Raw genomic sequence first — 23,495 nt, 5'->3', positions numbered from 1 at the left:
GCCCATCTTTAATATTTAACGGATTTGAGCAGACACAGAATAGATACTCCTTAAATGAATAGGTAACCAAATTTTCACTTATTGGAATCCATTTTCATTTGGACCAGTCAGCAGAATATCCTGATATTTTAGGAAAGGCCCCCATGATCTGCATCAGCAAACGAGGATTTAGAAATAAACAAAAGAATATTATCTGTAAATAAAACCAATTTGTACTCCACTGAATTATGTACTACTCTGTAGATCTACTCATGTTGCGCAAGCTAAGGGTTCCATGTGAATATTGAAAAGTAACGGTGAAAATGGAAATCCTTGTCTAGTTCCTCTAAAGTAGCAGAAAACATGGCGTTTGCATTTAGTCTAGATGTGGGCAAATCGCATAATATCTTAATCCATTTTTTGCATTCCAAAGGAAATCCAGCCACCATTAGTTTAGTACAGCCACCATATACTGTTTATATATTTTGTCAAAGACCTTTTCAGCATCTACTGATAAGATTATATATTGATGTTTGCTTTCAGTAGACCTTTCTTATGTACACAACCCAAAGTAATGAAAGACAAATGAGCCAACTACAGTTCTACCTTGAATATCTGGATAAATGGCCATATACAGCAAACCCCAACGCAGGGTTGTAGAAGTTGTTTCCGTTCCAGCAAGAAATAAATCCAGTGCTGAATGTAGAAGGTTTTCTTCATGGAAACTGGAAGCAGAATCCTCCTTAAAACAGAAATGCACCAAGGAGTTAAGCAGCCATTAAAAACACCATCCTACTGTCAGACCCACATGTCAAGAGATCACTGGGGGAGGCAAGGGTTCTACTCCTGAAGAGTGTCCAGGATTTAGGAAGCTCAAGGCAACAGTCCTGTGAATTGCTGATGCTGGCATAAAGTTTGGGTTTGTTCTGGTCAAGGACGCCAAAGCCTTAAAGGTAAAGGTAAAGGTACCCCTGCCCGTACGGGCCAGTCTTGACAGACTCTAGGGTTGTGCGCTCATCTCACTCAAGAGGCCGGGAGCCAGCGCTGTCCGCAGACACTTCCGGGTCACGTGGCCAGTGTGACGAAGCTACTCTGGTGAGCCAGAGCTGCACACAGAAATGCCGTTTACCTTCCCGCTAGTAAGCGGTCCCTATTTATCTACTTGCACCCGGGGGTGCTCTCGAACTGCTAGGTTGGCAGGCGCTGGGACCGAACAACGGGAGCACACCCCACCGCAGGGATTCGAACCGCCAACCATGCGATCGGCAAGCCCTAGGCGCTGAGGTTTTACCCACAGCGCCACCCGCGTCCCATGCCAAAGCCTTAGAGAAGGTTTATTCAGACAACTGAGGCAGTGATTCTTTTAGTCATGTCAACTGTTTGCTCTCACAAACCACAGTCAAGTGGTGAAATCCCAGCAGTGAACAAGTGGGGAGGTGTCTCCCCACAAAATATATTGACCTGTGCATGCAGAAATATATTTTGTCTGAAGTCATAAACTCAATGGAAATATTGAAATGTGGTCAGCCATTAGGGGCAACTCAGACAAACCACAAGACTAGTTCTGGTTTTAATATTGTTTCTCTGCCTTCTGCTACTATTTTATTATTAAATATATACATATACATTTTGTCCTTTACTTCTCTTACCTTGGCCATTTCATTTAGGTAGGCATCAATGAAGTCTCTGGGTTCAGATGGGTTCCAGTCTTCTTTGTGTTTTTCAATGATTCCTCTCACAAAGGATTTCAACTGCTCCCATTTTTTAAAAAGTGTGTGATGGGGCCCTGGCAGGTATTTCATGACAGAGGGAATGATATTGTACAGCTGAGGAAACAAACACTAACATCACATATGTGAAGGGAAAACCCTCTCAAAAACATTTACATCATGCTGCTATCATGGGAAAGAGGCTAGCAGTAATAAAGGCTGGTGTGCACAGGCTCAAAGATGGCAGACTCTCTTGGAACCAGAGTAAATATTGCACTCACCACTGCTTATGATGGGACCCCCTGGCAATGTCTTCACTTCTTGGTTAGAATGTACAGATTGCAAATCAAATGGCAACATTGTGGTTAGTTCTACAAGCACAACTTGTAATTCCCATGAAGATGATTACCATTTTGAAAATTGTATGTATCAATGGCAGCTCATCTCATGAATATGTAGATTTTCCCTTTAATGATATGCATCTTCACACACAGATTGTAAGTGGTGTATGTGTAGAATTAATCCATGTAAAGGCAAAGGACCCCTGGACAGTTAAGTCCAGTCAAAGGTGACTATGGGATGCAGCATTCATCTTTCAGCTGGCATTTCTCAACAAACAGCTTTCTGGGTCATGTGGTCAGCATGAATAAACCACTTCTGGTGCAACAGGTCACCATGATGAGTGCCAGAGCGTACAGAGATGCCGTTTACCTTCCTGCCACAATGGTACCTATTTATCTACTTGTATTCTTTCGAAGTGCTAGGTTGGCAGAAGCTGGCACAGAACAATGGCAGCTCACTCTATGTATATAATTTGTGATGGCCTCACTCTCTTCACACACCTTGATTTTATTCAGCCACACATGTTATTCTCCCCATTAAAAATATGATCTGTGCTGTAACACATGATTTGGCCTCCCACTTTACGTTACTGAACACATCCCAACCTTTTCATCTTCAGTGCTTTTATAAACAACACTAGGGGGCAAAGGAAAATGGATGGAACAAGATGCTTGAATGAGCAGGACGGGGGAAACAGAAATCTGAACATGAAGAAAAAGGAGGACCAAAGCAAATGATTTCACAGTCAGCAATAATGTGGGAATGTGACTGGAGCCCAAGCAATTGTGTTGTGGTTATATGCAAAAGAACTCAGAGAAGACCTACCATACTCCAAACACTTCCCTGAAGAAGCAATGCCTCATCGAGCAAGTGCAGTAGCTTCTGGAAACGGCTGTCATGGTATTCAAAGCGGTCCCCAAAAGTGATGGAACAGATGATATTTGAAACAGCATTATTAATCTGAAAGTGAGGGTCAAATGGCTGCCCTGGGGAGAGAGAGAAAATGGCACAGAAGGAATTTGGGTGCTTCTAGCTTCCATATAACAAAAACAGAAAGTGGGGAAAGTGGTTGCGTGTTGATGAGGCAGGATTTGTTTTAGCCAAAGAAAGCATTTCGTATTAACATTATATCTTGTAATTTAACCTGGGACACCCAGGACTTTGCGGCCCATTTATATCTTCAAGTGAGCATTTATATTCTCCATAGACAAGGATTATTCCACAGTAAGGATTATTCTGTAACAATGGCTGTCAAAAAGGGTAAGGACAGTCTCAATCATCATCATCATCATCATCAACCTTTTATTCGACTGTCAGTCAGAAAAAAGTACATTTGTCAATACACAGTTAAAACATCCAGGAAGATTTTAGAACTTAGCCAACACTAAAATGGGCTAAACAGATAGCCCCATATCAATACAGTCAATTATAGTCTTGCGACGCTTAAAAGCTAAAAAAAGAAATTTGGCCACCAAGGAAGGTATAGCTCTAGTGACGTTATTCAGCAAGTGTAAAACCTGGTTTTCTCCGGGTAGGAAGCTAAATTGACATAGGAGTGGGTCTATAAAATTTTGTCTAAGCTCTGCATAAGAAGGGCAAGTCAAGAGAATGTGTTCGGTGGACTCAACCGCACCCATGGCACAATGACAGGTTCTCTGGGCGTATGGTACTCCCCTGTACCTTCCCCACAATATCGCAGAGTCAAGGACATTTAATCTAGCCGCTGTAAGAAGTCTGCGGTATTCCACATAGTGGATTTCTGCAAGGTAGGGGGCTGGTATGGTCCGATAAATCTGGTCCCCTAGGAACATCCCTGGTTTTACCTGGGCTATGTCCTCTTGTCTGGCAATGTCACTCAGTCTCCGGGAGATCACAGCTCTAGCTTGATTGTACGTCATAGACTCAAAGTAAAGGTGAGACAATCCGCAGGATTGAACCTCGTTAATGACCTCCCTTTCCCACGATGATTGGAAATCGTCCCTCAATATCAAGGGGGCAATACCCACTGGTTTAAAACAAAGCTTGAGCCATAGCCAGATCCTCGTCTTCAAGGCCACATACCGTAGAGCTTGCCAGCCGACCTCTAATCTCATAACCGCACCCGCTACCGAGGGGGGAATCCTAAGGATGGCTCTAAGGAATCACGTTTGGATAGAATCCAGTTTCAAAAAATCCCTGCGGGAGCCTAAAGAGATGCCCACCAAAAGAAGGGGGAGGACTTTCATTTGAAAGAGTCTCAAAGCTATCTTCACTGATTGAGCCTGATTCTTAGCATATAGAGATCGAATCTGGATGGCTGCTTTAGATGCATTAGTTGTTATATAGTCTCTATGGGCCAGAAAAGTCCTATTTGACCGTATTACTTGTCCCAGATATTTAAAGCAGTTAACCTGCTCTAGGGGGATCCCGTTCATCGACCATCGATGGAGTCTCGGTCGGGCAGAGAAGACCATGATCTTTGTCTTAGCATAGTTGGGTTGGAGCTCATGCTGATCACAGTATTCATGTAGAGCTTGCAACATTCTCCTCAGTCCAATAGGGGATCTGGCAAGAAGTGCGGCGTCATCCGCATACAGAAGAACATTCAGAGATTGGCCTGCTAATTTGGGGGGGTGGAAAGCATCATTGGCCATGTGAGTCACCAGTGAGTTAATGTAAAAGCTAAACAATGCTGGGGCCAATAGACAACCCTGTCTTACCCCTCTAGTGGTGGTAACAGGGTTGGAGACTAGGCCTTTATTGTCTAGCCTGATTCTCAGAAAGGTGTTTGTATGGAGGCTGATAATCAGATGAAGGAGACGACGATCGATCTTTGTAGCAGCCAGTTTTGAAGGACAGTCTCAAAGATAGTATATACCTAAATATACCAAAATGATTGCACTTCAAACCCTATTCTATTTGTGATGTTGGTTGTCAAATCATCAAAATCTGCACATCTTCTCAGCCCAAACACTCCATCATTGTTCTTAAGTCTGTTCTAGTTCAGGGGCCTTGAGGTTCCAGCACAAAGCTTCACACTAGAACTTTTGTGCACCGCAAAGAGCTTCCTATCAACACCCCCTTTGCCATCACAGGGTCATTCCAGTCCAAGCAGTGCTACATATGCGTGAAGAAATAATGTCACAGTGCTTCGCACCCTGGCTAATGTATTTTTGATCTTGTTCATAGAAAATAGCAGCGTAAATATTCCCCAGGTTTATTGATTCTGGTTCTCACCTTTCTCAGCTTCTATTGCTTCCTTTAAGTAACGGCTTTCCTCCTGTATTCTTTCTTCTAAAGACCTTTTGCCCAAACCAAAGTTTCTGAGTGTTGATAAGGCAAATCGTCTTTGTTGTTTCCAGATGAGACCATTAGAGAAGACCAGTCCTAGATGGGAAGGAGTAATAAGTATGTACAGCAAGTAAGTAGATTTAGCAATCAGTGCATATCATTAAAAAAGGAATTTTAATTATCCAAATCATTGACCATAGTAACTGAAACTTACCAAGTGACCCAAATAACTTATCAACAACAGGGGCTTTTGGTCGATCTACAAAATATTCTCCTTGATGGACAAGAGCCTCTTTCACCAGGTGTAATCCATTCACAGCCACAACCCTTGTGCTTCCATAACGAAGGCCGAATACATTGCCATATTTTTCTGCAAGCTGAATGGAGACAGTAAGGTGAATAAGCTTTAGTGTACTAGCCAAAGTCCATGACAAAATACTATCAGGAGAAGATGTATCAACATAACTATATAACTGTATATAAAAAACAGAGCCACCGCCTGAATTGTCAAAACTATAAAGTGCAGACGCATGTGTAGTTTGGGGGCTCCACACAACATAGTCCCCCCCCCCCCAGTTTAGACCTCTGAATCTCCCTTACAGTTTACTGCAGTTTTGTCCAGGTTCTTCTCCCTGATCTTTTTTGCCACCAGCACAAAAATGCCACATTATGTGTCACTGGAGTATTAGTATCACTGAGCAGCCCTAGAACCCAAATGGAGATGGAGGAAGAATATATAATATCCTATCTAATATGTTATATATTAATCTGTTGGCAGACTGGAGGGAAAGTGAGAAAGAATTGCGATTTTATGTCTGTGTACCTGATGTTTCTTGAATGCCTGTATAGAAGAAGGAAACTTTGATTGCCGTCAAATATATCAGGGACATTTTGTTGTTGTTGTTTAGTCGTGTCCAACTCTTCGTGACCCCATGGACCAGAGCACGCCAGGCACCTCTGTCCTCCACTACCTCCCACAGTTTGGTCAAACTCAATCAGGGACATAAGAGTTGCCAAAATGGTTTCAAGGGGCTGTAAATGGACAGGCCCCCTCCATTCTTCACCTGCAATCTGTTCACAAGACTTGCTGCTTATTTGCATGTAGTAACTTAGCCTAGGGACGTGGGTGGCGCTGTGGGTTAAACCACAGAGCCTAGGGCTTGCCGATCAGAAGGTCGTCGGTTCGAATCCCTGCGATGGGGTGAGCTCCTGTTGTTCAGTCCCCGCTCCTGCCAACCTAGCAGTTCAAAGGCATGTCAAAGTGCAAGTAGATAAATAGGTACTGCTCCGGAGGAAAGATAAACGGCATTTCCGTGTGCTGCTCTGGTTCACCAGAAGTGGCTTAGTCATGCTGGCCACATGCCCTGGAAGCTGTACACCGGCTCCCTCAGCCAATAAAGCAAGATGAGCGCCACAACCCCAGAGTCAGTCACGACTGGACCTAATGGTCAGGGGTCCCTTTACCTTTACCTATAACTTAGCCTAGTCTACCACACAAAGCTGTTGCAAAGATAAATGGGGAGTGATGGTAGGGCAATGTACAACAACACATACATCCACACCCACACCCACACCCACAATATTCTGCCAGCCATAGAAAGCAAATGGGAGTTAAGGACACAGATTTGTTACAAATAGCTGTTAGGTAGTGAGTGAGGCCCAAATCTGGTACCCCCCAATGGATCTTCTCAATTTTGCGCCCACTTGGCTGGGCACCTTATAGGGAGAAACGTCCCACACCACCCTAAAGCCCTTTCCTCCATCCTTACCTTTCCTACTGAAATCTGAGGCTTCTTGAAATCCGTATGCAGCATGTTACCCACAAAGGGAAGAGGCCAGGGCCCTGGGGGGAAATTCCTTGGACCAATCTGTTTCTTGTAATCAGCAATAAGTAGAAATGTTGCCAGAAACACCAGAGCGACCTGCAGGGACAAGGCCTCCCAGAGGACAGAGAGCAACTGGAGCAGCATCTTCAAACCCACCTAGGTATTCTTATGTCAGAACAGTCTGCTGTGTGTCAAGGGAAACTTTATGCGGCTCCACTACAGCAGCCACACCCGCCCTCTTGGCTAAAGTTCCTGAAATAAGGGCAAAGTTTGTATATATTATATATCACGCCCACAAAGAGGCAGGAAGGAGATGACTTAATGACTCACTATACCAAGGGGGGCGGGGAAGAGAGTGGAGAACAGCCGCTTTCTGAATTAGAATATTTCCTTCCTGTTTTCACTTTTGTGAAACAGTAAAGGATCTTTTCATTCATGACATTTCTAAGGGGTTTTCTGCCACTACAAATCAAAGCACTGTCCATAAAGAAATTAAAAACATTTACTATGGAGGATGTCTTCTGTTCCTGACATGTTTGGACTGGTGGTAGTTTCAGCAGCTCTGCCCGCTGCCTAAGGAGCCAGAGAAGTCAACCTGCTTGTCTTCTGTTCAGTATTGAATACGTTAGATTTTGCTTTGGCAACAGACTGACCTGACTGTCTGGGAACCAGCACCTCTCCAGATGTTTTTGGTCTCCAACTCCCAACAGCCCTAGGTTGTATGGTCAACAGTCAGGGATCATGGGAGAGCCCTCTAGTACTAAGATAGTTTTAGCCAGTAGCAGACCATGTAGAAGGGCAAAACTTTGTGTAATGCAAATGCATTGGCTTCATCGGTGTGTTTACAGCACACCAACATCACCGTCGTGTTGCTTTGTTCCCTCCCAGAAAAGGTAAAGGACCCTGGACAGTTAAATCCAGTTGCAGACAACTCTGGGGTTGTGGCGCTCATCTCACTTTATTGGCCAAGGGAGCTGACATTTGTCCGCAGACAGTTTTTCCAGGGCATGTGGCCAGCATGACTAAGCCACTTCTGGCGAAACCAGAGCAGCGCATGGAAACGCCATTTACCTTCCTGCTGGAGCAGTACCTATTTATCTACTTGCACTTTGACACGCTTTCGAACTGCTAGGTTGGCTCCCAGTAATCAGGAGCAACTCAGCTCTTGGGAGGTCCAGTGAGTGCTACTATACCATCTAGTACTAGCCTTAGCCAAGCCATGATCTCTTAGCCTTGGTTCCCCATCTTAAATACAAGAATACGAAAACTGATGATAATCAGCTGGACAGGTGGAATTGTGTCTACTGTGGAGCTGAAGGAAACCCTTGTTCCTGCCCCTGTGCACGTGGCGGCACGATGGCTGCAAGCTACAACAGCATGGACTTCTGCTGCTGGAGGTCAAGGTATGAAAGAACCCAGTCGCTAAATTATTGCTGTGGAAACCAGTGGCTCCCACCTTTTAGGACCCAGGGGTATTTCTGAAACTATTGTGGGAACCAGGAAATAGCTATTTCACAGAAGAAATAATAGTGATGCTCAGGAAAGCTCTGTCCCAAGAACCAAACAAGCCACTTGCACCCACCCAAAAGCAGATAAACTAGACACACCAAAGCACAAAAAAATTACAGACCCTCACTTCCAACCAAACAACCGAGCTTTTAAAAAATCCTCATTTAAAATAAAAAATAAATGTGGGAGCAAGAGGCCTTGGTGTGTAGGAAAGGTGCTGAGATCAACTCAGTGCTTATTGGTACCATCTTGGAGGCCACAAATGTCAACGTAAAGCATATGCATTGATAAGTCCTTCACATTTTGAATTGTCTGTTGTCAAAGTGTTGATAGTTATGGTTGTGGGAACATGTTGTCAAAGAGATTTTGCATCTGCTATCTTTATCCGGATCGCACAATGGTAATTCAAGATGAGATATGACACATGACAATAGAACTGATATAAACTTAGTAAGTTATCAAAAGCAGCACCTTCATATTTAGGAGTTGTTTTCCTCTTCTGTCACCTTCTTGCAAAATTTCTTACTGGCAAACAATATTTCCCAATGGACGTCAGGATATCTTCACCAATTTATATATTGTTTGAGCTATCCAGCTATGCCAAGTCCATTCTTATGTTCAAATGAAAGGAAACCAAATAGCTGGAATTTGATCTCTTTTCTGTCCTCCCACAACACCTGTAATCTATGAGAGAGTTTCTCCAGGAAGGCTATATACTAGAATTCAGATCAATACAGGTGAAATTGTTCCAAACTTTCATTACTGTCCTTACTCACTGGAAGAAGATGAATAATAAGTTGGAGTAAGGAGTACATCCCGTTGCATTATTTGAGAGTTTTCTATATGCACCTTCTCCCCAAACCCATTTGTATCAATACATGCCCAGCTATATTGGTCAAGCTGGATATTTTGTTCCCAGCACAACTTCTAACCAGCTGGTCCACCTACAGTGGCATCCAATATAATTTTATAAAGAGATGACAGTAAGCCTTTATCTGCTCCATGATTATTCAATAACAAGACTCCACGTTCCTTCTCCCAAAGAACACCACATCAGAGATTGGTTCTGGCCAAGCATACATCGAGCCCAAAACTCTTGAAGAACTGTAGGTGCAATATCCCAAGGAAATTTCAACTTGAACTTTTCCAAGTGGACTTTTAAATCTGCACACAATCATAAGGAAAGGGAGTGTGTATCTTCTCTGTGGCATTCTCCTCTGCTCCTGCCCCTGTGAATGTCAGCACTATGCACTCCCAGACAGCCAAATTGCCACTATTAACTATTTTCATGGAAAACACTTTGCAGACTCAGTTTTCACCTTGTTATCCACTATGTAGTACAGTGGTACCTCAGGTTAAGTACTTAATTCGTTCCGGAGGTCCGTACTTCACCTGAAACTGTTCTTAACCTGAAGCACCACTTTAGCTAATGGGGCCTCCTGCTGCCGCTGCGCCGCAGGAGCACTATTTCTGTTCTCATCTTGAAGCAAAGTTCTTAACCTGAAGCACCATTTCTGGGTTAGCGGAGTCTGTAACCTGAAGCGTATGTAACCCAAGGTACCACTGTATATTAAAACACAACAATAATGTTTTTGGAAAATAATAAAACCTAGGCAACATTCAAGAGTTAAACCCACCAATTTTACTGTATTTATAAGCACATTTACTGTAAGATTTGCCTTGGGGTTGGGGCCACCAATACACAACTGCAAGAACCTCAGGTTCATGGGTTCAAGCCCAATATTGGGCAAAAGATACCTGCATTGCAGGGGTTTGAAACAGAATACACTTGGGGTCCCTTGCAAAATTCGGTGAGTCTATGGTTCTATGAACTGGTTATGTAACATAAATTTCTAAGCAACATTTTTTTTATTTTATAAACAAAGGAAGGAATTACATTAGGGTTTTATCTTGAGTCGTAAGCACACAGATTCCTACAAACAAAGGAATGTCTTTTCTTCACCACAGCCAGGACATTATTATTATTATTATTATTTGAAAATAATGGGATGGTGGGTAGACATACAGCCTGGAACAAGAAGTGGGAGGATGGAATTTGGATCCTCATCAATGTATCATTATGATCTGCATACACACATTCCCACAAGAATCCTCGGAAATTGAATTTATCCTTCAGAGAGCTCCAATTCTAAGTACCCATAAACCCTAGTTGCCCAAATTCTTTGAGGGGGCAAATGTGCTTTGCATAGGCTTTAAAGCAGAGCTTTCCAAAGCATGTGTCATCATTAGTGTGTCGACTGCAGTGTTCAGGGGTGTTGCATGATATATGTCCGTATCTCTTATAAGGGGTTAGTTTAACCTCTGGTTTGCTATTAAAACTGAATAATTGTGTTGCGAAATGATGTGTGTCTAAAAAGTGTGGAAATCTCTGCTTTAAAGGAACATGCTGCAGTCCCAATCCTGCTCACCTGGGTTAAGCCCTACTGAACTCTGGCTAAACACAATTAGGATTAAACCATAGATCTGTTCCTGCACCATAAACTGATCCTACTTTTTAAAGAAACGGCAATGCTATAAATTGGGTCCCCTTAGCGAGAGAATGCACATATCCGGTATGGCAGGGGAGACACGGTCAAACCTATCCTAAATTCACGGCTTAATGTCTCATTCTTTGGAGCCTGGAAAGTGAACTTCTGAATTAGGGCAGTGAAGAAAATGAAGAGCTCAGTCCTCGCCAACTGCTCTCCCAAACAGGCCCGCTTTCCTAGAAGACAAGGAGGAAAAAGACTGTTTCAGTGGAGAGCTTTTGCTCTCCACTGAGTGGCACAATTTAAATAACATGGGCAGATCAAATAATTTAAAAAGTAATTATGTTGTTGCAAAATAAACATATAAGTCGTTCCTACTTCTCAGTCAAGCAAATGGGAACACTGAACAAATATGATCATGGTTTTACTGAATTTGGAATAGATATATTTGAGTTACATGAATTTATTTTTTCTCTAAAACTGCATATGATATAAATTTCAAATATATTTTATTAGGAATCTCCCTAATCTTAGCTAAGGGTGTGGCAAACAGAGCTCAGTTCCTCAAGTTCAAGATGGAAGTGGGTTTCTCTTCCTTGAGGAAACTATGAAAAAATACATCAGCTGCTGTCCACCCAATGCCTTGTGGAGCACCTCTCCCACTTAGGGCACTTGAGAAAGCTCTGGAAATATTCCCTCAAAAATCCACACTGCTTACTGGGTGTGCGGGGAGGGGGAAGAGTATACCAACACCATTTTGTGTAACTTCACACCTCCTATAGTAGTCCTTTTGTGACTTGCATCCACAGTACTTCCTCATAATCTCAAATGTGACCACTGGCCCCAATAGGGTGCTGAGCCCTGTAGTACACCAGACTTCCCACAACCAAGCCATCATCATGTAGTCTCTGTTGCAATTCTAAGAAGCCACGCATCAACATTTGTTACCTGCAGAGAATGGCAGGAACGCTTCCCTTTTCCTGAACTGACCATTCTCTAGGAAATGACCAGGATTAAACACATTGGGTGTTTCCCACTCATCCTCATCAAAGAGTAGTGAGGTCAAGTTGGTAAGTAATATAGTGTCCTGCCAAAGAAGAAGCAGAGAAAAGTGGTAGAATAAAACTTGCAAAGAAATCTTTGTGTTTTGATCTGTGCAACTACAGCAGTACTAAGCCTCCTAGATCCAAGTCCAACTCAGAAAGAATGTTTTGAATGTGATATTTTTTATGCATTATTAAGTAATTCATTGAACCGCATCTCACAAAAACACAGGTTCAATTTTAAAATACAGTGGTACCTCTAGATACGAACGGGATCCGTTCTGGAGCCCCGTTCGCATCTAGAGGTAAACGTAACTAGCGACGGCACGTCTGCACATGGGCACATATCACTTTTTGCTGCTTCTGCACATGCGTGTGACGTCATTTTAAGCATCTGCGCATGTGCAAGCGGTGAAACCCAGAAGTAACGCACTCCATTACTTCCAGCTTGCCATGGAGCGCAACTCGAACACGCTCAACTCGAAGCGTATTCAACCCGAGGTATGACTGTATATTCAAAGTAGGATAGGAAAAACCAGATGCCAGGTGTTGCAGTTTGGGTTATTAGTAATGGTCATTTTTTAAAAAGCGAAAAGAAAAGAAAGTAACTAGCTATCCATACAAATGGTACAGATTGCGCTTGGAATCCATTTTTGCCAGGAGTTGGAAAGAACCAAAAGTCTATCTAGCCATAACCCCTTCCCTCCACTCCAGATCTTGATGTGCCCAAAGAACACCCCAGACCCTGCCCAGTGGCCATGCTGGCTTAAGCAGAAGGAGTTCCACAGCATCTTGGGAGCAGCACACTGGCTATCCCCGACTTAGAACTTTGGCATCAAGTTTTCACATCTCAAGAGAAGAGGAAAGGCTTATAAGAAAGGTATATCTTCTTAATGTTTACTTTGGGAATATGAAACCCAGCCAGTGTACAGTCCTTAGTTGTCAACCGAGGCACATTTAAAGGAATAATGTTGCTTATTCTTTGAATTTCATGAACAACTGCATTGGTGTATGGCATTCTGTCCCTGTCATCCATCGCTGGCTGGCGAGACTGGCCAATCACAGAATCTATTTCCGCTTGGACTTTTGCTGCAAACAAAATAAAATCTCCCATCAACACAAGGATAGACTTTTTCTAAGATCTGTAGGGATGGCCCATCTATAATATTTAACGGATTTCAGAAGATACAGAATTGATACTCCTTAAATAAATAGGTAACTGAATTTTCACTTATTGGAATCCATTTTCATTTGGACCAGTCAACAGAGTATCCGGATATTTTAGGAAAGGCACCTATGATCTGCATCAGCAAATGAGGATTTAGAAATAAACAAAAGAATATCATCTGCAGATGAAACCAATTTGTATTAAACTGAATTATGTGTTTCTCCATAGATCAACAGTACCTATGTTGTCTAATAGCGCAAGCTAAGGGTTCCATGCAAATATTGAAAAACAAAGGTGAAAGTGGACATCCCCGTCTAGCTCCTCTATAGTAGCAGAAAACATGGCATTTACTTTTACTCTAGATGAGGGCGAATCATATATCTTAATCCATTTTTTGCATTCCAAAGGAAATACAGCCACCATTAGTTTAGTACAGCCACCATATTCTGTTTATATATTTTGTCAAAGACCTTTTCAGCATCTAATGGTAATATTATATATTGATGTTTGCTTTCAGTAGGCCTTTGTTATGTACAACCCAAAGTAATGAAAGACAAATGAGCCAACTACAGTTCTACCTTGAATATCTGGATAAATGGCCATATACAGCAAACCCCAACGCAGGGTTGTAGAAGTTGTTTCCGTTCCAGCAAGAAACAGATCCAGTGCTGAATGTAGAAGGTTTTCTTCATGGAAATTGGAAACAGAATCCTCCTTAAAACAAAAATGCACCAGAGAGTTAAGCTGCCATTAAAAACACCATCCTACTGTCAGACCCACATGTCAAGAGATCACTAGGGGATTCAGCGACTCTAATCCTGCATCTAGGAAGGTCAAGACAACAGTCCTGTGAATCACTGATGCTGGCATGAAGTTTGGGATTGTTCTGGTCAAGGACACCAAAGCCCTAGAGGAGGTTTATTCAGACAACTGAGGCAATGGATGGCCTTTGCTACAATGATTCTTTTGGTCATGTCAACTGTTTGCTCTCGCTCACCACTGACAAGTGGTAAAATCCCAGCAGTGAAAGAATGGAGAATTGTCTCCCCACAAAATACATGAGTTCATATTCATGCATATGCAGAAATTTATTTTTTCTAGAATAATAAACTCAATGGAAACACTGAAATGTGGTCAGCCATTATGGGCCACATGGTTATTTCTGGTTTTTAAAATTGTGTCTCTGCCTTCTGCTACTATCATTTTTATTATCAAAATTATATCTACCTTCTATCCTTTTCATCTCTCACCTTGGCCATTTCATTTAGGTAGGCATCAATGAAGTCTCTGGGTTCAGATGGGTTCCAGTCTTCTTTGTGTTTTTCAATGATTTCTCTCACAAAGGATTTCAGCTGCCCCCATTTTTTAAAAAGTGTGTGATGTGGCCCTGGCAGGTATTTCATGACATAGGGAAAGAGATCATACATCTGAGGAAACAAACACTAATATCATGTATGTGCAGGGAAAGCCCTCTCCAAAAACATTCACATCATGCTCTTGTCATGGGAAAGAGGCTAGCAGTAATAAAGGCTGGTGTGCACAGGCTCAAAGATGGCAGACTCTCTTGGAACCAGAGCAAATATTGTACTCACCACTGCTTATGATGGGACCCCATGGCAATGTCTTCACTTCTTGGTTAGAAATGTATGGATTGCAGATTAAATGGCATCATGGTGCTCATTTCTGAAAGCACACCTTCTAATTCACTGATCGACTTCCTATGAAGATGACTGCCATTTTGAAAACTGCATGTATCAATGCCTGCTCATGTCATGAATATGTAGAGTTTCCCTTTAATGTTATGCATCTGCATGGGGTGTCAATTCACAGATTGTAAATGGTGTGTGTGTAGAATTAGTCCATGTAGGTAAAGTAAAGCACCCCTGGACAGTTAAGTCCAGTCAAAGGCGACTATGAGGCTCATCTGTCTTTTCAGGCCAACGAGCCGGCATTTGTCCACAGACAACTTTCCGGGTCATGTGGCCAACATGATTAAACCACTTCCAGCGTAACGGGTCACTGTGATGGACGCATGAGTGTACGGAAATGCCGTTTACCTTCCTACTACAGCAGTATCTATTTATATACTTGCGCTGGTATGCTTTTGAACTCCTAAGTTGTCAGAAGCTGGGGCAGAACAATGGCAGCTCACTCTATGTATACCATTTATGATGGCCTCACATACATGGGGTTCACATACATAGAGATTTTATTCAGTCACACATGTTATTCCCCCCAATAAAAATATGATCTGTGCTGTAACACATGATTTGGCCTCCCACTTTACGTTACTGAACACATCCCAACCTTTTCATCTTCAGTGCTTTTATAAACAACACTAGGGGGCAAAGGAAAATGGATGGAACAAGATGCTTGAATACAGGAAAAACAGAAATCTGAACATGAAGAAACAGGAGGACCAAAGCAAATGATTTCACAGTCAGCAATAATGTGGGAATGTGACTGGAGCCCAAGCAATTGTGTTGTGGTTATATGCAAAAGAACTCAGAGAAGACCTACCATACTCCAAACACTTCCCTGAAGAAGCAATGCCTCATCAAGCAAGTGCAGTAGCTTCTGGAAACGACTGTCATGGTAATCAAAGCGGTCCCCAAAAGTGATGGAACAGATGATATTTGAAACAGCATTATTAATCTGAAAGTGAGGGTCAAATGGCTGCCCTGGGGAGAGAGAGAAAATGGCGCAGAAGGAATTGGGGTGCTTCTAGCTTCCATATAACAAAAACAGAAGGAGGGGAAAGTGGATGAGTGTGGAAGGGGTAGAATTTGTTTTAGCCAAAGAAAGCATCGGTATTAACATCATATCCTGTAATTTAACCTGGGACACCCAGGACTCTGAGATCTATTTATATTTTCAAGTGAGTATTTATATTCTCCATAGACAAGGATTATTCTGTAACAATGGCTGTCAAAAAGGGTAAGGACCGTCTCAAAGACAGTATATATCTAAATATACCAAAATGATTGCACTTCAAACCCTATTCTATTTGTGATGTTGGTTGTCAAAATCATCAAAATCTGCACACCTTCTCAGCCCAAACACTCCATCTTTGTTCTTAAGTCTGTTCTAGTTCAGGGGCTTTTAGCTCCCATGGCAGGTTCCAACACAGAGCTTCACACTAGAACTTTTCTGCACCATAATGAGCCTTTGTGGAGCTTCCTATCAACACCCCCTTCGCCATCACAGGGTCATTCCAGTCCAAGCAGAGCTACGTTTACGTGAAGAAATAATGCTAAAGAGCTTCGCACCCTGGCTAATGTATTTTTGATCTTGTTCCTAGAAAATAGCAGCGTAAACATGCCCCAGGTTTGTTGTACTGGTTCTCACCTTTCTCAGCTTCTATTGCTTCCTTTAAGTAACGGCTTTCTTCCTGTATTCTTTCTTCTAAAGACCTTTTGCCCAAACCAAAGTTTCTGAGTGTTGTTAAGGCAAACCGTCTTTGATGTTTCCAGATGAGACCATTAGAGAAGACCAGTCCTAGATAGGAAGGAGTAATAAGTACATACAGCAAGTAAGTAAGATTTAGCAGTCCTTTCAATTCCAAGATGGATTCCTGTCTCTTTCCCTTTATTCTGCTTGCCTACTTATTATGTTGGAAAGACTGCAAGGCATTTGAAAATGTGACCTGGACCTTGGCCACAGGCCCACTTGACATGAGTTCCAGCATGCTGCATCCCCACTTGGGTTCTGCTCACTATTAACATATTTCTCTTTGCTGTTTCATTTGCATAACATTTTTGCTGTATGTTGTTGTTGTTGTTTGAATTTATATATCGCCCTATACCCGGAGGTCTATATGTTGGGCATCTGTGGACAGTGACCTCTGAACTGGACCTGTTTCACTTCCCAATGCCCTCCCTTTACTAAATGGACACAATCACAGGGAGGTCTTAGCTCAGTGGTTTGCAACCAGTGCCATGGTACCCTAGGGTGCCTTGAATTATGGTTAGGAGTGCTGTGGGCAACACTGGTCTCTGTCCCTCTTTCCTTCCCTCCCTCCTCTGATGCCCTCTAGCATCTCTGCCTCCCAAAGGCTTGTGCGGCTGTTTGTTGCAGCAGCCCTGGTTACGAGCTCCGCGAGTGAATGTTCTGGGTGTGCTGGTTGTCAGGAGCTGAGGTGGCCACAGAACAAGGAAGCAAGTGGGTTAGGGAGCCCAGCCAGCCAGTCCTTGCTGTTGGGACAGACAAGTTCCAGGCCCCTGTGGGGCAGTGTGAGGAGGCACTTCTCTTTGGCACGGAGGTGGGGAAGCTCAGAGAAGAAGGAGGGCAGCAGAGGCTGCCAAGAGGACTCCCAAGGAGAGGGGAGAGGAGAGGAGGCTGAGGGAACACTCCACAAGGGAGGGTGCTCAAAAAAGGGTGAGAGGCTGCCAGCTCTGCAGGCAAGGGGTGACATAACTGGGCTCCTGAACCCCACAGGGGTACCATGGAAAGAATGTAGTTGGTCAAGGCAGCTGTGGACTCAAAAATGGCTGTGAAAAAGATACTACCTGCTGCTTCCATGCAGTGCTTAACGACAGCATATTATTCCATCACTACTAGGGATGGGGCAGAAAGTCAGCTCAGGTGCAATTTAATGCAATTTTAATTCATTCTCACAGCCTGAAACAATACATTAACTGAAGCATTATTGGATGTAGAAGTGTGGCAAACTGAACAACAGATAAATGAGGAACTGAATGAAAGAAAAACTCCCATATTCCTCCACCTCTAACAATTGCAGACCAATAATGACAAGCTGTTTGATGCACTACACGGCCAGACTCTGATTGCCACCCAACATTGAACTGTGAGCTGTTAATCTAGTTTTTCATCTATGACAAATCTTATTAGTTTACTTTTGTTTAAAGATGCAAGAAATGCAAAAGTGAATTAAGATAAGGTTACCACATTTTTTTCAATGAATCCGGGGACACTTTAAATAAATACATACTGTCAGGGGCTCAGGAGCAGAGGCACAGGGGAGAGAGGAAATGGAGAGCGAAGGGGAAGAATCTGAGGGCAGCGTAGGGGAGTATGAGACTGGCCCGAGAGATTCCATGAGTCTCTCCAGCGAATCAGAAGATTCCCAGAGGGGGGCGCCAATGGCCAGAGCAAGGGGGGTCCCAGGGGGGACACACCAGAAGCAAGGGGCCAGCGGGGAATCCCAAAGCAGCAGCGGGAGAGCAGGACCAGCTCTTCCACCAGAGCATAGTGAGGGGGAAGAGTCACATGTATCAGGGCCAGCTTCCCCTCCAGCAGGGAGAGAGGATGAGTCAAGGGGGACCACGCCTCCATCGCAGAGTGAGGGAACGGAGGGAGAGTCAGGTGCAGCTAGCCTCCCCGAAGGGGGAAGCAGTGACAGGAGCAGTGTAACGGTCAGGAGGAAGGTGGCCGGCTGGGCGTGCGCGCCAAGTTCGAATGTACAGGCGCGCGGCACAGCAGGAAACCAGGATTGGGAACCAGGTCCTAAAGCCCGCTGGGGGGAGGGGGAGGACTCAGGAGACTCAGCGTCAGAAGAGTCTAGGAGAGGCGAGACCCCAGCGGACAGGCGGGCCCAGAGGAGAAGAGAGCAGAGGAAGAGGTGGAGCAAGGCTAGAGTCTTAAACTGGTGTCTGGGGGGAGGAGATTCAGACGGAGCTTCGGCGGTCTAGAGTTTGAGACGTAGAGCTGCGCGCCGCGGCTGTGAAAGCAAAACTGAGCTTCAATAAAGACTGTTTTATATTACAACGAACTGGCGTTGGTCCTTTGTGAGCTGGGACCTAGGGCAGCTCTGACACATACATACATACTACACGTTCAGGATGTTGATGCTGCAGTGATGGCAGTAGGAGATGGGCAGCCACCACCTTGACCTCAACTGCCACGTTTCCCCTTCCTCCGATGCTTCTATCGCCTTTCTCCAGGAGCCTGGGCAGCCCCTGAGTTGTTGGTTCTTTGGTGGGTGGGTGGGGAAGCGGTGCACGGTGGGTCAGGCATAGAAGGTGGAGAAGGAGGGCCGAGAGCGGCAGCGGCGAGGCTCGGGCAGCGTGATGCCTCCATTCCCATCGGAGCAGCCCCAATCCCATACCTACTTGCGTGCAGGTAGGGAGGCTTCCCGTTGCCTAACTGAGAGATCCCTGCCCCCTCCTGCTTGCACGCAAGCTCTGATAGGCAGCGTGAAGCCTATCTTCACAGATGTTGGGAGGCTGCTCCGATAGGCTGCGTTTCCCGGGGACATTAGATGAAATCCGGGGACATTCCGGGGATGGAATTTGTTGAAGGACTTATTCGCAAATCCGGGGACTGTCCCCTGGAAACGGGGATGTCTGGTAACCCTAAATTAAGAAAACATCTAATAATCTAAAAGGTTGTACAATCAGTGCATATAATTAAAAAAGCAATTTTAATCATCTAAATCATTGACCATAGTAAAGGAAACTTACCAAGTGACCCAAATATCTTATCAAGAACAGGGGATTTTGGTCGATCTACAAAATATTCTCCCTGATGGACAAGAGCCTCTTTCACCAGGTGTAATCCATTCACAACCACAATCCTTATGTTTCCAGTCTGAAGGCCGAATACATTGCCATATTTTTCTGCAAGCTGAATGGAGACAGTAAGGTGAATAAGCTTTATTGTACTAGCCAAAGTCCATGACAAAATACTATCAGGAGAAGATGTATCAACATAACTATATAATTATATATAAAAAACAGAGCCACTGCCTGAATTGTCAAAACTATAAAGTGCAAATGCATGTGTAGATTGGGGACTCCACACAACATAGGTTTTTTCCAGTTTAGACCTCTGAATCTCCCTTACAGTTTACTGCAGTTTTGTCCAGGTTCTTCTCCCTGATCTTTCTTGCCACCAGCACAAAAATGCCACATTATGTGTCACTGGAGTATTAGTATCACTGAGCAGCCCTAGAACCTGAATGGAGATGGAGGAAGAATACATAATATCCTATCTAATATATTATATATTAATTTGTTGGCCGACTGGAGGGAGAGGGAGAAAGAAATATGGCAGAAGGAAGCTTTGATTGCTGTCAAATGGTTTCCAGGGGCTGTAAATGGACAGGCCCCCTCCATCCTCCACCTGCAATCTATTCACAAGAGTTGCTGCTTATTTGCATGTAGTAAAGCTGTTGCAAAGATAAAGGGGGAGTGAAGGTAGGGCAATGTACCTACCTACATGTAATGTACCTATGTACAATGTAAGTACCTACATTCACACACACAATATTCTGCCAGCCACAGAAAGCAAATGGCAGTTGTGGACACAGGTTTGTTACAAATAGCTGTTAGGTGGTGAGTGAGGCCAAAATCTGGCACCCTCAAATAGATTTTCTCAATTTTGCGCCCACTTGGCTGGGCATCTTATAGGGAGAAACTTCCCACACCACCCTAAAGCTCTTTCCTCCATCCTTACCTTTCGTGCTGAAATCTGAGGCTTCTTGAAATCCAGATGTAGTGTGCTACCCAGAAAGGGAAGAGGCTTGGGCCCTGGGGGGTAATTCCTTGGGCGAATCTGTTTCTTGTAATCAGCAATAAGTAGAAATGTTGCCAGAAACACCAGAACAACTTGCAGGGACAAGGCCTCCCAGAGGACAGAGAGCAGCTGAAGCAACATCTTCAAACCCACCTAGGTGTTCTTATGTCAAAAGAGACGGCATTGTGTCAAGGGAAACTTGATTCTGCTCCAGCTACAGCAGCCACACCCACCCTCTTGGCTAAAGTTCCTGAAATAAGGGCAAAGTTTGCATATATTATATATCACGCCCACAAAGAGGCAGGAAGGAGATGACTTAATGACTCACTGTACCAAGGGGGCGGGGAAGAGAGTGGAGAACAGCCGCTTTCTGAATTAGAATATTTCCTTCCTGTTTTCACTTTTGTAAAACAGTAAAGGATACTTTCCTTCATGACATTTCTAAGGGGTTTTCTGCCACTACAAATCAAAGCACTGTCCATAAAGAAATTTAAAATGTTTACTATGGAGAATGTCTTCTGTTCCTAACATGTTTGAACCAGTGGTAGTTTCAGCAGCTCTGCCCGCTGCCTAAGGAGCCAGAGAAGTCACCCTGCTTGCCTTCTGTTCAGTATTGAATACGTTAGATTTTGCTTTGGCAATAGACTGACCAGCAGCTCTCCAGATGTTTTTGGTCTCCAACTCCCAACAGCTCTAGGTTGTATGGTCAACAGTCAGGGATCAATGAAGAGCCCTCTATTACTAAGATAGTTTTAGCCAGTAGCAGACCATGTAGAAGGGGGAAATTTTGTGCAATGCAAATGCATTGCCAGGAGCTCTGGATTGGCTCCATCAGTATGTTTATAGCATGCCAACATCACCGTCACATTGCTTTACCCCTCCCAGTAAGCAGGAGCAACTCAGCTCTTGGGAGGTCTAGCGAGAGCCACGTTACCACACCCGCCCGCGTGGCTAATGCTCCTAAAGGAAATGAGGGCAAAGTCCACATGTATTGTTATCTATCATGCCCACAAATAGGCAAGGTGATGACTTAATGAGTAACTCTACCAAGGGGGAAGAGTTATGATATTTCCTTCCTGTTTTCCCTTTTTAGGAACTGTAAAGGTTACTTTCCTTCCGGACATTTCTAAGAAGGCGTTTCTGGCAGTGCAAATCAAAGCACTGTCAATAAAGAAATTTAAAACTTTTACTAAGGAGGATGACTTCTGTTCCTGACACATTTGGACCAGTGGTGATTTCAACAGCTATAACCAATGGCTAAGGAGGCCGGAGGAGTCAACCTGCTTGCCTTCTGTTCAATATTACATAGGTTACATTTTTTTCTGGCAACAGAATGACTTGATCTGGGACTGGCAACCAGTACCTCTCCAGCTGGTTTTGGGTCTCCAACTCCCAGCAGCCCCAGCCAGTATGGCCAATAGACAGGGATGATGGGAGAAGGATCATTCAGAGGGCCAGAGCCCTCTAGTACTAGATAGTCTTCTCCAGTAGCAGACCATGTGAAGAAGAGTAGTTTGTGCAAGGCAAACACATGACCAGGAGCTCTGGATTGGATCCATCAGTGTGTTTACAGCACACTAACATCACTGCTGTGTTGATTTTTTTCCTCCCAGTAAGCAGCAGCAACTGAGCTCTTGGGAGGTCCAGTGAGTGCTACCATACCATCTAGTTCTACTCTTAGCCAAGCCATGATCTCTTAGCCTTGGTTCCCCATCTTAAATACAAATACTTAAATACTAAAACTGATGATAATCAGGTGGCCAGGTGGAATTGTGTCTACAGTGGAGCTGAATGGCAAGTCCTTATTCCTGCCTCTGCGCACGTGGAGGATCAATGGCTGCAAGCTACAACAGCATGGACTTCTGCTGGGGGAGGTCAAGTATGAAAGCACCCAGTCACTAAAATGTTGCTGTGGAAACCAGAGGCTCCCAACTTTCGGGGCCCAGGGGTACTTCTGAAACTATTGTGGGGACCAAGAAATACCTATTTCACAGAAGAAATAATAGTGATGGTCAGAAAAGCTCTGTCTCCAGAACAAAACAACAAAATAACTTTAATTATTATTAATCTTAATGTGACCAGGTGGACAATAAGTTCATTGTTCTTTAAAACCCAGTTTGAATTGTTCGTTTCAGTACTGCCAAACGTGGGGTAAGGAGACATCCTGTTGCATTATTTGAGAGATTTCTATAAGCTGCTTCTCCCCCAAACCCACTTGTATCAATACATGCCCACCTGGAGACACCCACCATCCAACAGAGGGGGGAGCCAAATACCTGGGTGTCAAATACCAGCTGTGCAATACTTTCAAAGATAATTCCCTCACAGAAACAAAGATTGATTTATAAGGCAATTTCCACCACAAAACCTCCCAGTCTCTATCACTGAGCGAAAGCTGTATATTTTGTTCCCAGCACAACTTCTAACCAGCAGGTCCACCTACAGTGGCATCCAATATAATTTTAGAAAGAACTGAGAGTAAGCCTTTATTATTCAATAATAGTTGTTCAAAGGCCTTAAGACTCTATGTTCCTTCTCCCAAAGAACACCACAGCAGAGATTGGTTCAGGCCAAGCATACATCAAGCCCAAGACTCTCAAAGAACTGCAGGCACAACATCCCCAGGAAATTTCTGCTTGAATGTTTTCAACTGGACACAATAGTACTGATGGAAATGGAGCATA

General features: G+C 43.8%; 2 protein-coding genes across 4 annotated transcripts in view; both read right to left on the bottom strand.

Moving 5' to 3' along the window:
* LOC114598918 (cytochrome P450 2J4-like) overlaps positions 1 to 7,927 on the bottom strand; it is a 30,499-nt gene extending 22,572 nt beyond the window's left edge. For all 3 annotated transcript variants that reach the window (XR_013392910.1, XR_013392909.1, XM_077928698.1), the window contains exons 1-6: positions 7,070 to 7,927; positions 5,515 to 5,677; positions 5,247 to 5,396; positions 2,856 to 3,016; positions 1,629 to 1,805; positions 586 to 721 (exon numbers count right to left, since the gene is read on the bottom strand). Coding sequence is in view for 1 of the 3 variants with exons in the window: in XM_077928698.1 (XP_077784824.1) it covers positions 586 to 721; positions 1,629 to 1,805; positions 2,856 to 3,016; positions 5,247 to 5,396; positions 5,515 to 5,677; positions 7,070 to 7,270 (988 nt within the window). In the remaining 2 variants the exon portion in view is untranslated. The remainder of the gene's footprint in view (positions 1 to 585; positions 722 to 1,628; positions 1,806 to 2,855; positions 3,017 to 5,246; positions 5,397 to 5,514; positions 5,678 to 7,069) is intronic.
* Positions 7,928 to 10,182: 2,255 nt separating this feature from the next.
* Positions 10,183 to 23,465, bottom strand: LOC114598922 (cytochrome P450 2J4-like). Its single transcript, XM_077928699.1, has 9 exons — positions 20,752 to 23,465; positions 19,758 to 19,920; positions 16,684 to 16,833; positions 15,856 to 16,016; positions 14,586 to 14,762; positions 13,914 to 14,049; positions 13,069 to 13,256; positions 12,073 to 12,211; positions 10,183 to 11,360 (listed from the first exon to the last, which is right to left on the bottom strand). Exons 1-9 carry the CDS (start codon positions 20,950 to 20,952, stop codon positions 11,185 to 11,187), a joined length of 1,491 nt encoding a protein of 496 aa, XP_077784825.1. The 5' UTR covers positions 20,953 to 23,465; the 3' UTR covers positions 10,183 to 11,184.
* Positions 23,466 to 23,495: the final 30 nt, after the last annotated feature.

Source organism: Podarcis muralis, chromosome 5 (assembly GCF_964188315.1).
Source record: "Podarcis muralis chromosome 5, rPodMur119.hap1.1, whole genome shotgun sequence".
In the NCBI taxonomy this organism is placed as follows: Eukaryota; Metazoa; Chordata; class Lepidosauria; order Squamata; family Lacertidae; genus Podarcis; species Podarcis muralis.
This window is presented reverse-complemented; position numbering and strand designations above follow the sequence as displayed.